Source organism: Coccinella septempunctata, chromosome 9, assembly GCF_907165205.1.
Source record: "Coccinella septempunctata chromosome 9, icCocSept1.1, whole genome shotgun sequence".
In the NCBI taxonomy this organism is placed as follows: domain Eukaryota; kingdom Metazoa; phylum Arthropoda; class Insecta; order Coleoptera; family Coccinellidae; genus Coccinella; species Coccinella septempunctata.
The window spans coordinates 10,690,770-10,704,219 of NC_058197.1; the positions used below are offsets into that span (position 1 = coordinate 10,690,770).

The 13,450-nt window shown below is 43.8% G+C and overlaps 1 protein-coding gene across 7 annotated transcripts in view; it reads right to left on the reverse strand.

The window, feature by feature from the left end:
- The window catches only part of LOC123320877 (synaptotagmin-7), a 419,223-nt gene that overhangs the window by 187,884 nt on the left and 217,889 nt on the right, over window positions 1-13,450 (reverse strand). For 2 of the 7 annotated variants that reach the window (XM_044908358.1, XM_044908355.1), the window contains exon 2: window positions 1,726-1,942. The exons of the other annotated variants lie outside the window; for them this stretch is intronic. In XM_044908358.1, the coding sequence (XP_044764293.1) occupies window positions 1,726-1,787 (62 nt within the window). In that variant the 5' untranslated portion in view covers window positions 1,788-1,942. The remainder of the gene's footprint in view (window positions 1-1,725; window positions 1,943-13,450) is intronic. 7 annotated transcript variants of the gene reach the window in all.

The following is a 13,450-nucleotide window of genomic DNA, read 5'->3' on the forward strand; positions in this document are numbered from 1 at the left end:
TTTACAGGATGTTTCTGAATTGATGAGAAGAATTTTAAGTGCATCTTCCACTGAAATTGATAGAGTGGCATTTTATGCAATTTCTCATTACAAGCTCCTTGTCCCCAAAGTATATGCTTCTGGGAATAATGGAGGAATGAAAGTCTGCTGTTGAAATAATTTATAATTACTATTATAATACCGAGGATTCTGCTGTCAAATAAAGTCGCCACTCATATCTTCAAATACTTATTACATTATTGTATTTTTCATTTTTCCCAATTCTTTCGACCAAATGTGATTTCTTCGTGAGTTCATGTAAAAAGAGGTCAGGTATTATAAATTCTTTGTGATCAAATTGAAAATTTCATGCGTCACAGTCAGGATACATATTAGTGACATATAAAGAATTTGCCTTCTTGAACGTTTTCAAGTTTCGAGAAAATCTATTCTTTAGTTCAGCAAGTAAAACTTCAAATCTTGAATCATTCGTGGTCTCAAGAATATCTGCGGAACCTCAAATACTTCCATCATTTACTTCATGTCGACGACACTTTTATTGACAGTGGAAATTGCTGATTTGTTCTACAGATGGCGAGACGTTTAATGCCTCTCGGAAGCCGTTGAGATAAGAAAGTGATGAAGAGACGTATCATTGATTGCTATTAATTTTTCAGATGAAATCTAATTATCCTAAGGAAAGAAATCATCGAAAATGAAAAAGGTACACCATAGCCAGGGATTTCTAGAATAAACTGAATTACTGGCATTCAATTATACAACCGTAGCGCATTTTTAAGTGGGTAATTAGGTTTTCTTGAGCCCTGAGAACCTCTAGATTATAATCTATTCACTTTTATAAAAACAGTCGGTTGGGCTTGAAAATTTGGTACATTCCACACTGTAGTTGTGCGTTCTGAGTAATTTTGTATTTCCTACAATGTTAATGGGAAAATTTCGAAAGATGTGGACGAACATGATTTAATGTTTATTTGTTTCTATAAACTGACGCAAGGGATTCCCTATCCAGTTATTTGCATGAGAAGAACAAGAGATCAGTGATTGAATATATTTATTCCCATGACGTCATTATTCAACCCATAAAGGCAAGGGAGAGTTGACGCTTATCCATTTTTAATTCACGAGTGAAATAAAACAACATGAGCATGATTGGATGAAGGTTATCTTACTCTTCTTGCTATGGATTGAGTAATATACCATAGCAACAATCAGTCTCAGCGATACTTCTCATATCATTTCATAAATTAAATTTTTTTTCGAAAATGTCATCATTTGAATCCTAATCAGAATGACAAAAAATTTCGTAAAAATGTTTATTCATGAGAAAAAGAATTAAGTCCTGTAGTCACATAAATTGCAGATACTTGAAAGTGTTGGTTATTGTCCTGAACTAAAAGTTTTGGTGAAAATATATAGAAACACAAATCTTCAAAGATCCAAAAATTTATTTTGTGAAAATCAGTTGTCAACGTCGTTTTGGAATTAATGACTTTTTATATGTTCCAAACACTCCTTGAAAAAACGATTCCAGGGCCAACCGACGGCTTTCATAAGGCTGAAATACTTTTTCAGATTGAAATAACTACTTTTGAGTAACAATATGTCAAAAATAGCGAAATTTTTTTACCGACCACCAAAGCACAATTTTTCTCATATTTAAAGACTCTAGTGAATAATAAGATTATGAAATTCAAACTTGATTATAAAAAAACTATTTTTACTTACAAAGATTGTGACAGAAACCTAGACAAAGTCTTGTTTTGCCTTAGTCCTCCTAAAAATTCCATGTAGATTGATTGCTTCTCTATAACTCAGCCATCAAAGAAGTGCACTTGAGAATCACAAGATTTTCAGAAAAATCCTTTTTAAAGCACTATATTCGAAATTTTGGACACTTTATCACGTAGCATCACTTATCACACAGGTTGGTACTATAGTTTTTCTGTGGAAAGAAATGATACATTTTAAGTTTAGTTCTAATGAAAGATTTGATAGAAAGGCTCAGTCTTGAGATCGAAAAATAGCATATTCCTTCTGCAATTATATGAAATGAATAAACAAGTAGAAATTCTTGTATGTGATTCATTTTTCCAAAAAAAATCGCCAGTATTCAAAAAGGTACGAAATGGAGTTGAAATATTTGTATTATGATTGCAAAGTGCTTCGAAGAATTTTAACCATACTCTTCATTATAGTTGAGATAGTTAGTCCAAAACCAAGATTCAGGAAGGCATACACCGACTTCGTTTCTTTGGATTTTGCTGATATTTCGTGATAGATAATAAGTGAGTTATCGTTAAATTATCCTGCCAAGATGACATTCACCGCCAGCAGCCTTGAGGTTGCCATCAGTTTGATAAATGGAGAAATAATGACGAATTTCGAATTAATAAGCTAGGCAATTTCTACACCTTCCTAGAGGGTATCATTTGGTAATTGGAGGTTGGAACTTTGGGATACTAATGAATCTTCATTATTAGTATGGTGTTCGAATGAGATAAGAAGATCTAAGTATATACAGAGTATCGTTGAAAGAAGAAAATCCAGATAAAGTGGAAGATAAGATATAGAACGTGATATTTTAATCTGCGTACTCTAAAGCAATCATAAAAATGTATTGGAAAAATAATTTCACTGGAAATTTACCAATCTATCAAATACGTCGATACTTCATGAATAAAAATTATAGTGGTCCCAACACGGAGCTCTGGGGAACTCCAAGGTACAAACTAGGATTTGTGGAATATACATCGAAGATTACATGCGATATTGTATTAGTAAGACAATAGGACCAATGCAGTCTATTGTGACCAACAAGCAAGCTTTGTGAGATACACCTAAATCATCTCAAGATCCTATGCACATGAGAAATGACGCTATGTTATAGTCCGGTGAATACTTTTTGAGATGTTGAAGGAAAAAAGATCTAAAAGGATGTGAGGATTTGGCTAGTCTATCTAGATAAGCCTAGAACTTGATGATGATACCAGTTTGATTAGGTGTGTACTTGTATTTACTGGTGAGAGGGAATTTCAGCAGCCAGTTTCTGGACCAATCTGCACTGCAACACTCTCTAGCCAAAGTATTGAATCTTTCTCAGCTTTCCAAGATAAAACAAAACATTAGCATTGTTCACCAGCCATTTTGTGTGCTCCATCCCTGGATTTTTATCGTAGTCGTAAGATGATACCGTCTCGGAGAGGATGAAAGGAATACTCGGGAAAACTTTTTAACTTGTAGCGATTATTAGATCTCGTGGAGACTGTGTGAAAGGTATTGCATCATTACAAGTTTGGCCAAGCGAAGTTTGCGAGGAAGTTCAGAAGTTCGTTCCGGAATAGGAAATAACCAAGAGAGTCATTTGGCTAATTACTCTTTTCTCAATTGAGATCCGAGGAAATTTAACATCATACTTTCTAATTATTTACATCAAGAAGAAACAGACATCATCGATGTCTTAAAGGAAGTTCAGGTTCAGAAAAAGAATGCAGTCATTCCCGATAAATATTTCAGAGGTATCTACAGCCAATCGACCAAGTATCACAGAATAGTTCTTCCATTATCCATCACAGGTTTGGTGAAAATATGTCTGTTTATGTCATGGGTAATGAGATGAAAATGCTTGTTTTTTTTTAATCAACAAAATATGAAATCCTCGCATGAGAAATAAAGCAATAGAAGATAATCCAACATTAATGGCAAGAAAAGAATTATTGTAATAAAATATCATGAAGAAGAATAGAGAGGTTGATCAACTTATTAAAAACGTTTTTTTAGTACCGAAAGTTTTATTATATAAATAGATAAATATTGGACTTAGCATCATTTGAATGGTGCTCTTTACAATCAACTGTGATAATGATTAATTTATAAGACTCAAAGAGAGTTGAAGTTTTGAACTTTCAACCAAAAAAAAAATTTTTTTACGAATCCTTCTGATCCATCTTTTTCCAGAGGAGAAAGTTTTCCGAAGAGGCTCTCAATTCCCCGACTTCATCTTTTCAGCAATTGGAACTATTCAGTCAAACTTTGTTTCAGTGGAGACAGGATGAAATACTTCTGTGAGGTCCAGATCCTGTTACAGGTTCAAGAACAACTTCAGAGAAATCCATCATCTAATTTTACAGTTACACGAATATCTAGAAAATTCCCTGAAGACCCCTCTGATACCCGAAACTCAGAAACACGAAATGTAATCAATAAATGCTCATACTCCCAAAGGCAAACGAAGAAACTCGTCGGCGTGGGGCTTCACAGTTTGAAACAAGCAGGGCTTGCTGGGATTCGTATAAGATTCTCCATATTATGAGGATCTTCAACGATCCACATTAGGATATGCAGGATAGGGGCATATCGATGGACTATTTTCGTGAATGTTGGAGAGGATGAACGATCTTCAACTATCAATCCCACATATCCTTGTTCGTAGTGTAATGCAATCTAGTAATGGACGATCCAGAAACTTTAAAATATGTGGATATAATTGCAATCATGAAAAACATTAAATACAGTCTGTACTGTGAAAATGAGGTACACAGTACCCAAGGTGCCAACCGGGAACGTCGAAAATATCAAACTCGAAACAACAATTCCGAAGAATTGTCGTTCAAATGATGCGAGCTAGTCATGAACGAGCGTAGGAAATCCCAGAGAAGTCGAAACATCTAAACGCAATTGTAGATTGGTTTCGAGATCATTGTCCCTCATCAGTACATTGTAGCGCTAAATATTTCAATCAGAGGATGGGCTCCTCGATCGTCATCACCTCACTTTCTCTGCAATTTTTTGCTCCAAAATTTTATTACTACCTGCAGTCAACGAATGTACGACAATTTGTGCCTGGTTGTCACTTGATGTACTACTGTGTACTCCATTTTCACTGTTTTCCCGATGGAATGTTGTCTGCCTAGCGTAGTAGTTAAAATTTGGAGCCATGAATTGGTGTGAATATCTGCAGAGAAAGGATAGAATTGTTCAACCGTGCGGGCAATTCCGATTGTGACAACTACATATTTCGATCGTTACAACAACGGAAAAGTACAGTTTGTCTTATAAACATTAGGCGATTTTCACTAGGTACGTTGTTAGTAGCTGACAAGAGTTAAACTTATATTATTGTGAAATATGAATATTGAAGCACAACTTCTCTTATCCATTGAATGGAACAGAAATGAAATTTTTGTGCACACAAAAAAAGTTTTTTTTACAAGTGTGGAAAGTGGTACTTTCCTGCACGAATCTGCCGTTTGGGCATGCAAGTCAGTGTGGGCAAGAGTTAGGAACAATATGTTTTCTATCAGCGCTTGAAATATATAAATATATCCCTCTCACGAATCAAATCAAATTTGATTTGATTGATTCATATATAAAACGATGTAATTTTGCATGTCTTTTCCATGGCTATCTCATCGTTGGCGTTTGGTGCATAGAGAAATGACAGAAATTAATTAACTCTTTAAAACGCATGTATGTATTTGCTTGCGGGAAAGAAATAGCAGGCTTTTTCCAGCACTGTTTGGGAAAGTGACTCTTTACAACTTTAAATGCGTGCGGAAAAAGGATTGAATCCCTCTTTTTCTATACATCATAATATCTGATTGAAAAATCCTGTGGCATTCACATTGAGAATTGCAGGAGAAAGTGTCATCCCACCGACACCGCGTTAGAAAGAGCCGCTCCCTTGCTAATTAGGTACATCAGGACAGGGTTTAGTACCCAAGGGATTAAATTCCCTTTTTCAGTGAAAGTATCTACATCAAGCCACGAAAGCAGCCGCAGGTGTATCTCTTGAATGCCCAAATTCCCTGGGAAACCCTTTTTGGGATGTTTACCCCTTCAGCAGTAAGCGATTATCCCAGAGCTCATTGGAAAAACATTATCGAGTTTTCACAGTGGGATTATGTTCTGAAAATAACATATTATTGCTGCAGCAGCAGCAGTTATAATTCGTCTGGGATTGGTGGTGTAGGGTGATAAAAATAAGGATTAAACGTTATATCCCTTAACGACATCTGTTCGTGGATGAACTCTATTATTACTGTTATTATTGAGTGCTTCTCTGTTCGAATTTGGGAACATCTGCTTGTAACTTCCTGTGAGTATTATAAAGCCAAACGAACTTATTCGAAGCTGCAAATGTTATAATGTTTTGTTTAAATTTTTTTGGAAAGATTTCAACAGAAGGCGTGAATCTTCAATCTCGTAAGTTCAAATCTCACCCAATTCAGCCTAAACTAACATATCTTTGCAAAGCCTTGTGAAATGTTAAATGTTTTTAGAGGTTCTAGGTCTAGAGTTTTGTCTCGAAGATTTGTTTCGAAGATCCTGTGATCTGTTTACTTTTCTTTTATATTATTGGTGGTGGGACCGTACCTGAACAAACCGTAAGTCTTTTCTTGATACCGCATACTTCGTGATTCAAAGTTGCATTCTTTTATTTGTTTGATTGTGTTAATCCTTATCGTTAATCCCCCTGTTTAACGCAGACTTCTGTCGCCTGGCTCTCTGGTGAACCAAGACCAATCGACAGAAGTCTCGAAGTCGTTCCGCTGGTAATGCTTGGCGTGTAAACCCAAGGTTGCCACAGAAAGACTACAGTAGCCTACCCCGTCCTACCCCTGTTTTGTTCCGTTTTCGTGTTCCCGTTTACCGCAGAGTTCTGTCTCCTGGCTCGCTGGTGAACCAAGATCAATCGACGGAGGTCTCGAAGTCGATCCGATGATAATGCTTGGCGTATACACTCAAGGTTGCCACAGAAAGACTACAGTAGCCTACCCCGTCCAACCCCTGTTTTGTTCCGTTTTCGTGTTCCCGTTTACCGCAGAATTCTGTCTCCTGGCTCTCTGGTAAACCAAGATCAATCGACGGAGGTCTCGAAGTCGTTCCGCTGGTAATGCTTGGCGTGTAAACCCAAGGTTGCCACAGAAAGACTACAGTAGCCTACCCCGTCCTACCCCTGTTTTGTTCCGTTTTCGTGTTCCCGTTTACCGCAGAATTCTGTCTCCTGGCTCTCTGGTAAACCAAGATCAATCGACGGAGGTCTCGAAGTCGATCCGCTGGTAATGCTTGGCGTATACACTCAAGGTTGCCACAGAAAGACTACAGTAGCCTACCCCGTCCAACCCCTGTTTTGTTCCGTTTTCGTGTTCCCGTTTACCGCAGAATTCTGTCTCCTGGCTCTCTGGTAAACCAAGATCAATCGACGGAGGTCTCGAAGTCGATCCGCTGGTAATGCTTGGCGTATACACCCAAGGTTGACACAGAAAGACTACAGTATCCTACCCCGTCCTACCCCTGTTTTGTTCCGTTTTCGTGTTCCCGTTTACCGCAGAGTTCTGTCTCCTGGCTCGCTGGTGAACCAAGATCAATCGACGGAGGTCTCGAAGTCGATCCGCTGGTAATGCTTGGCGTATACACTCAAGGTTGCCACAGAAAGACTACAGTATCCTACCCCGTCCTACCCCTGTTTTGTTCCGTTTTCGTGTTCCCGTTTACCGCAGAGTTCTGTCTCCTGGCTCGCTGGTGAACCAAGATCAATCGACGGAGGTCTCGAAGTCGATCCGCTGGTAATGCTTGGCGTATACACTCAAGGTTGCCACAGAAAGACTACAGTAGCCTACCCCGTCCAACCCCTGTTTTGTTCCGTTTTCGTGTTCCCGTTTACCGCAGAATTCTGTCTCCTGGCTCTCTGGTAAACCAAGATCAATCGACGGAGGTCTCGAAGTCGATCCGCTGGTAATGCTTGGCGTATACACCCAAGGTTGACACAGAAAGACTACAGTATCCTACCCCGTCCTACCCCTGTTTTGTTCCGTTTTCGTGTTCCCGTTTACCGCAGAGTTCTGTCTCCTGGCTCGCTGGTGAACCAAGATCAATCGACGGAGGTCTCGAAGTCGATCCGCTGGTAATGCTTGGCGTATACACTCAAGGTTGCCACAGAAAGACTACAGTAGCCTACCCCGTCCAACCCCTGTTTTGTTCCGTTTTCGTGTTCCCGTTTACCGCAGAATTCTGTCTCCTGGCTCTCTGGTAAACCAAGATCAATCGACGGAGGTCTCGAAGTCGATCCGCTGGTAATGCTTGGCGTATACACCCAAGGTTGCCACAGAAAGACTACAGTATCCTACCCCGTCCTACCCCTGTTTTGTTCCGTTTTCGTGTTCCCGTTTACCGCAGAATTCTGTCTCCTGGCTCGCTGGTGAACCAAGATCAATCGACGGAGGTCTCGAAGTCGATCCGCTGGTAATGCTTGGCGTATACACTCAAGGTTGCCACAGAAAGACTACAGTAGCCTACCCCGTCCAACCCCTGTTTTGTTCCGTTTTCGTGTTCCCGTTTACCGCAGAATTCTGTCTCCTGGCTCTCTGGTAAACCAAGATCAATCGACGGAGGTCTCGAAGTCGATCCGCTGGTAATGCTTGGCGTATACACCCAAGGTTGCCACAGAAAGACTACAGTATCCTACCCCGTCCTACCCCTGTTTTGTTCCGTTTTCGTGTTCCCGTTTACCGCAGAGTTCTGTCTCCTGGCTCGCTGGTGAACCAAGATCAATCGACGGAGGTCTCGAAGTCGATCCGCTGGTAATGCTTGGCGTATACACTCAAGGTTGCCACAGAAAGACTACAGTAGCCTACCCCGTCCAACCCCTGTTTTGTTCCGTTTTCGTGTTCCCGTTTACCGCAGAATTCTGTCTCCTGGCTCTCTGGTAAACCAAGATCAATCGACGGAGGTCTCGAAGTCGATCCGCTGGTAATGCTTGGCGTATACACCCAAGGTTGCCACAGAAAGACTACAGTATCCCACCCCGTCCTACCCCTGTTTTGTTCCGTTTTCGTGTTCCCGTTTACCGCAGAGTTCTGTCTCCTGGCTCGCTGGTGAACCAAGATCAATCGACGGAGGTCTCGAAGTCGTTCCGCTGGTAATGCTTGGCGTGTAAACCCAAGGTTGCCACAGAAAGACTACAGTAGCCTACCCCGTCCTACCCCTGTTTTGTTCCGTTTTCGTGTTCCCGTTTACCGCAGAGTCCTGTCTCCTGGCTCGCTGGTGAACCTAGATCAATCGACGGAGGTCTCGAAGTCGATCCGCTGGTAATGCTTGGCGTATACACTCAAGGTTGCCACAGAAAGACTACAGTAGCCTACCCCGTCCAACCCCTGTTTTGTTCCGTTTTCGTGTTCCCGTTTACCGCAGAATTCTGTCTCCTGGCTCTCTGGTAAACCAAGATCAATCGACGGAGGTCTCGAAGTCGATCCGCTGGTAATGCTTGGCGTATACACCCAAGGTTGCCACAGAAAGACTACAGTATCCTACCCCGTCCTACCCCTGTTTTGTTCCGTTTTCGTGTTCCCGTTTACCGCAGAGTTCTGTCTCCTGGCTCGCTGGTGAACCAAGATCAATCGACGGAGGTCTCGAAGTCGATCCGCTGGTAATGCTTGGCGTATACACTCAAGGTTGCCACAGAAAGACTACAGTAGCCTACCCCGTCCAACCCCTGTTTTGTTCCGTTTTCGTGTTCCCGTTTACCGCAGAATTCTGTCTCCTGGCTCTCTGGTAAACCAAGATCAATCGACGGAGGTCTCGAAGTCGATCCGCTGGTAATGCTTGGCGTATACACCCAAGGTTGCCACAGAAAGACTACAGTATCCCACCCCGTCCTACCCCTGTTTTGTTCCGTTTTCGTGTTCCCGTTTACCGCAGAGTTCTGTCTCCTGGCTCGCTGGTGAACCAAGATCAATCGACGGAGGTCTCGAAGTCGATCCGCTGGTAATGCTTGGCGTATACACTCAAGGTTGCCACAGAAAGACTACAGTAGCCTACCCCGTCCAACCCCTGTTTTGTTCCGTTTTCGTGTTCCCGTTTACCGCAGAATTCTGTCTCCTGGCTCTCTGGTAAACCAAGATCAATCGACGGAGGTCTCGAAGTCGATCCGCTGGTAATGCTTGGCGTATACACCCAAGGTTGCCACAGAAAGACTACAGTATCCTACCCCGTCCTACCCCTGTTTTGTTCCGTTTTCGTGTTCCCGTTTACCGCAGAATTCTGTCTCCTGGCTCTCTGGTAAACCAAGATCAATCGACGGAGGTCTCGAAGTCGTTCCGCTGGTAATGCTTGGCGTGTAAACCCAAGGTTGCCACAGAAAGACTACAGTAGCCTACCCCGTCCTACCCCTGTTTTGTTCCGTTTTCGTGTTCCCGTTTACCGCAGAATTCTGTCTCCTGGCTCTCTGGTAAACCAAGATCAATCGACGGAGGTCTCGAAGTCGTTCCGCTGGTAATGCTTGGCGTGTAAACCCAAGGTTGCCACAGAAAGACTACAGTATCCTACCCCGTCCTACCCCTGTTTTGTTCCGTTTTCGTGTTCCCGTTTACCGCAGAGTTCTGTCTCCTGGCTCGCTGGTGAACCAAGATCAATCGACGGAGGTCTCGAAGTCGATCCGCTGGTAATGCTTGGCGTATACACCCAAGGTTGCCACAGAAAGACTACAGTATCCTACCCCGTCCTACCCCTGTTTTGTTCCGTTTTCGTGTTCCCGTTTACCGCAGAGTTCTGTCTCCTGGCTCGCTGGTGAACCAAGATCAATCGACGGAGGTCTCGAAGTCGATCCGCTGGTAATGCTTGGCGTATACACTCAAGGTTGCCACAGAAAGACTACAGTAGCCTACCCCGTCCTACCCCTGTTTTGTTCCGTTTTCGTGTTCCCGTTTACCGCAGAGTTCTGTCTCCTGGCTCGCTGGTGAACCAAGATCAATCGACGGAGGTCTCGAAGTCGATCCGCTGGTAATGCTTGGCGTATACACTCAAGGTTGCCACAGAAAGACTACAGTAGCCTACCCCGTCCAACCCCTGTTTTGTTCCGTTTTCGTGTTCCCGTTTACCGCAGAGTTCTGTCTCCTGGCTCGCTGGTGAACCAAGATCAATCGACGGAGGTCTCGAAGTCGATCCGCTGGTAATGCTTGGCGTATACACTCAAGGTTGCCACAGAAAGACTACAGTAGCCTACCCCGTCCTACCCCTGTTTTGTTCCGTTTTCGTGTTCCCGTTTACCGCAGAGTTCTGTCTCCTGGCTCGCTGGTGAACCAAGATCAATCGACGGAGGTCTCGAAGTCGATCCGCTGGTAATGCTTGGCGTATACACTCAAGGTTGCCACAGAAAGACTACAGTAGCCTACCCCGTCCTACCCCTGTTTTGTTCCGTTTTCGTGTTCCCGTTTACCGCAGAGTTCTGTCTCCTGGCTCGCTGGTGAACCAAGATCAATCGATGGAGGTCTCGAAGTCGATCCGCTGGTAATGCTTGGCGTATACACTCAAGGTTGCCACAGAAAGACTACAGTAGCCTACCCCGTCCAACCCCTGTTTTGTTCCGTTTTCGTGTTCCCGTTTACCGCAGAATTCTGTCTCCTGGCTCTCTGGTAAACCAAGATCAATCGACGGAGGTCTCGAAGTCGATCCGTTGGTAATGCTTGGCGTATACACCCAAGGTTGCCACAGAAAGACTACAGTATCCTACCCCGTCCTACCCCTGTTTTGTTCCGTTTTCGTGTTCCCGTCTACCGCAGAGTTCTGTCTCCTGGCTCGCTGGTGAACCAAGATCAATCGACGGAGGTCTCGAAGTCGATCCGCTGGTAATGCTTGGCGTATACACCCAAGGTTGCCACAGAAAGACTACAGTATCCTACCCCGTCCTACCCCTGTTTTGTTCCGTTTTCGTGTTCCCGTTTACCGCAGAGTTCTGTCTCCTGGCTCGCTGGTGAACCAAGATCAATCGACGGAGGTCTCGAAGTCGATCCGCTGGTAATGCTTGGCGTATACACCCAAGGTTGCCACAGAAAGACTACAGTATCCTACCCCGTCCTACCCCTGTTTTGTTCCGTTTTCGTGTTCCCGTTTACTGCAGAGTTCTGTCTCCTGGCTCGCTGGTGAACCAAGATCAATCGACGGAGGTCTCGAAGTCGATCCGCTGGTAATGCTTGGCGTATACACTCAAGGTTGCCACAGAAAGACTACAGTAGCCTACCCCGTCCAACCCCTGTTTTGTTCCGTTTTCGTGTTCCCGTTTACCGCAGAATTCTTTCTCCTGGCTCTCTGGTAAACCAAGATCAATCGACGGAGGTCTCGAAGTCGATCCGCTGGTAATGCTTGGCGTATACACCCAAGGTTGCCACAGAAAGACTACAGTATCCTACCCCGTCCTACCCCTGTTTTGTTCCGTTTTCGTGTTCCCGTTTACCGCAGAATTCTGTCTCCTGGCTCTCTGGTAAACCAAGATCAATCGACGGAGGTCTCGAAGTCGTTCCGCTGGTAATGCTTGGCGTGTAAACCCAAGGTTGCCACAGAAAGACTACAGTAGCCTACCCCGTCCTACCCCTGTTTTGTTTCGTTTTCGTGTTCCCGTTTACCGCAGAGTTCTGTCTCCTGGCTCGCTGGTGAACCAAGATCAATCGACGGAGGTCTCGAAGTCGATCCGCTGGTAATGCTTGGCGTATACACTCAAGGTTGCCACAGAAAGACTACAGTAGCCTTCCCCGTCCAACCCCTGTTTTGTTCCGTTTTCGTGTTCCCGTTTACCGCAGAATTCTGTCTCCTGGCTCTCTGGTAAACCAAGATCAATCGACGGAGGTCTCGAAGTCGATCCGCTGGTAATGCTTGGCGTATACACCCAAGGTTGCCACAGAAAGACTACAGTATCCTACCCCGTCCTACCCCTGTTTTGTTCCGTTTTCGTGTTCCCGTTTAACGCAGAGTTCTGTCTCCTGGCTCGCTGGTGAACCAAGATCAATCGACGGAGGTCTCGAAGTCGATCCGCTGGTAATGCTTGGCGTATACACTCAAGGTTGCCACAGAAAGACTACAGTAGCCTACCCCGTCCAACCCCTGTTTTGTTCCGTTTTCGTGTTCCCGTTTACCGCAGAATTCTGTCTCCTGGCTCTCTGGTAAACCAAGATCAATCGACGGAGGTCTCGAAGTCGATCCGCTGGTAATGCTTGGCGTATACACCCAAGGTTGCCACAGAAAGACTACAGTATCCTACCCCGTCCTACCCCTGTTTTGTTCCGTTTTCGTGTTCCCGTTTACCGCAGAATTCTGTCTCCTGGCTCTCTGGTAAACCAAGATCAATCGACGGAGGTCTCGAAGTCGTTCCGCTGGTAATGCTTGGCGTGTAAACCCAAGGTTGCCACAGAAAGACTACAGTAGCCTACCCCGTCCTACCCCTGTTTTGTTCCGTTTTCGTGTTCCCGTTTACCGCAGAGTTCTGTCTCCTGGCTCGCTGGTGAACCAAGATCAATCGACGGAGGTCTCGAAGTCGATCCGCTGGTAATGCTTGGCGTATACACTCAAGGTTGCCACAGAAAGACTACAGTAGCCTACCCCGTCCAACCCCTGTTTTGTTCCGTTTTCGTGTTCCTGTTTACCGCAGAATTCTGTCTCCTGCCTCTCTGGTAAACCAAGATCA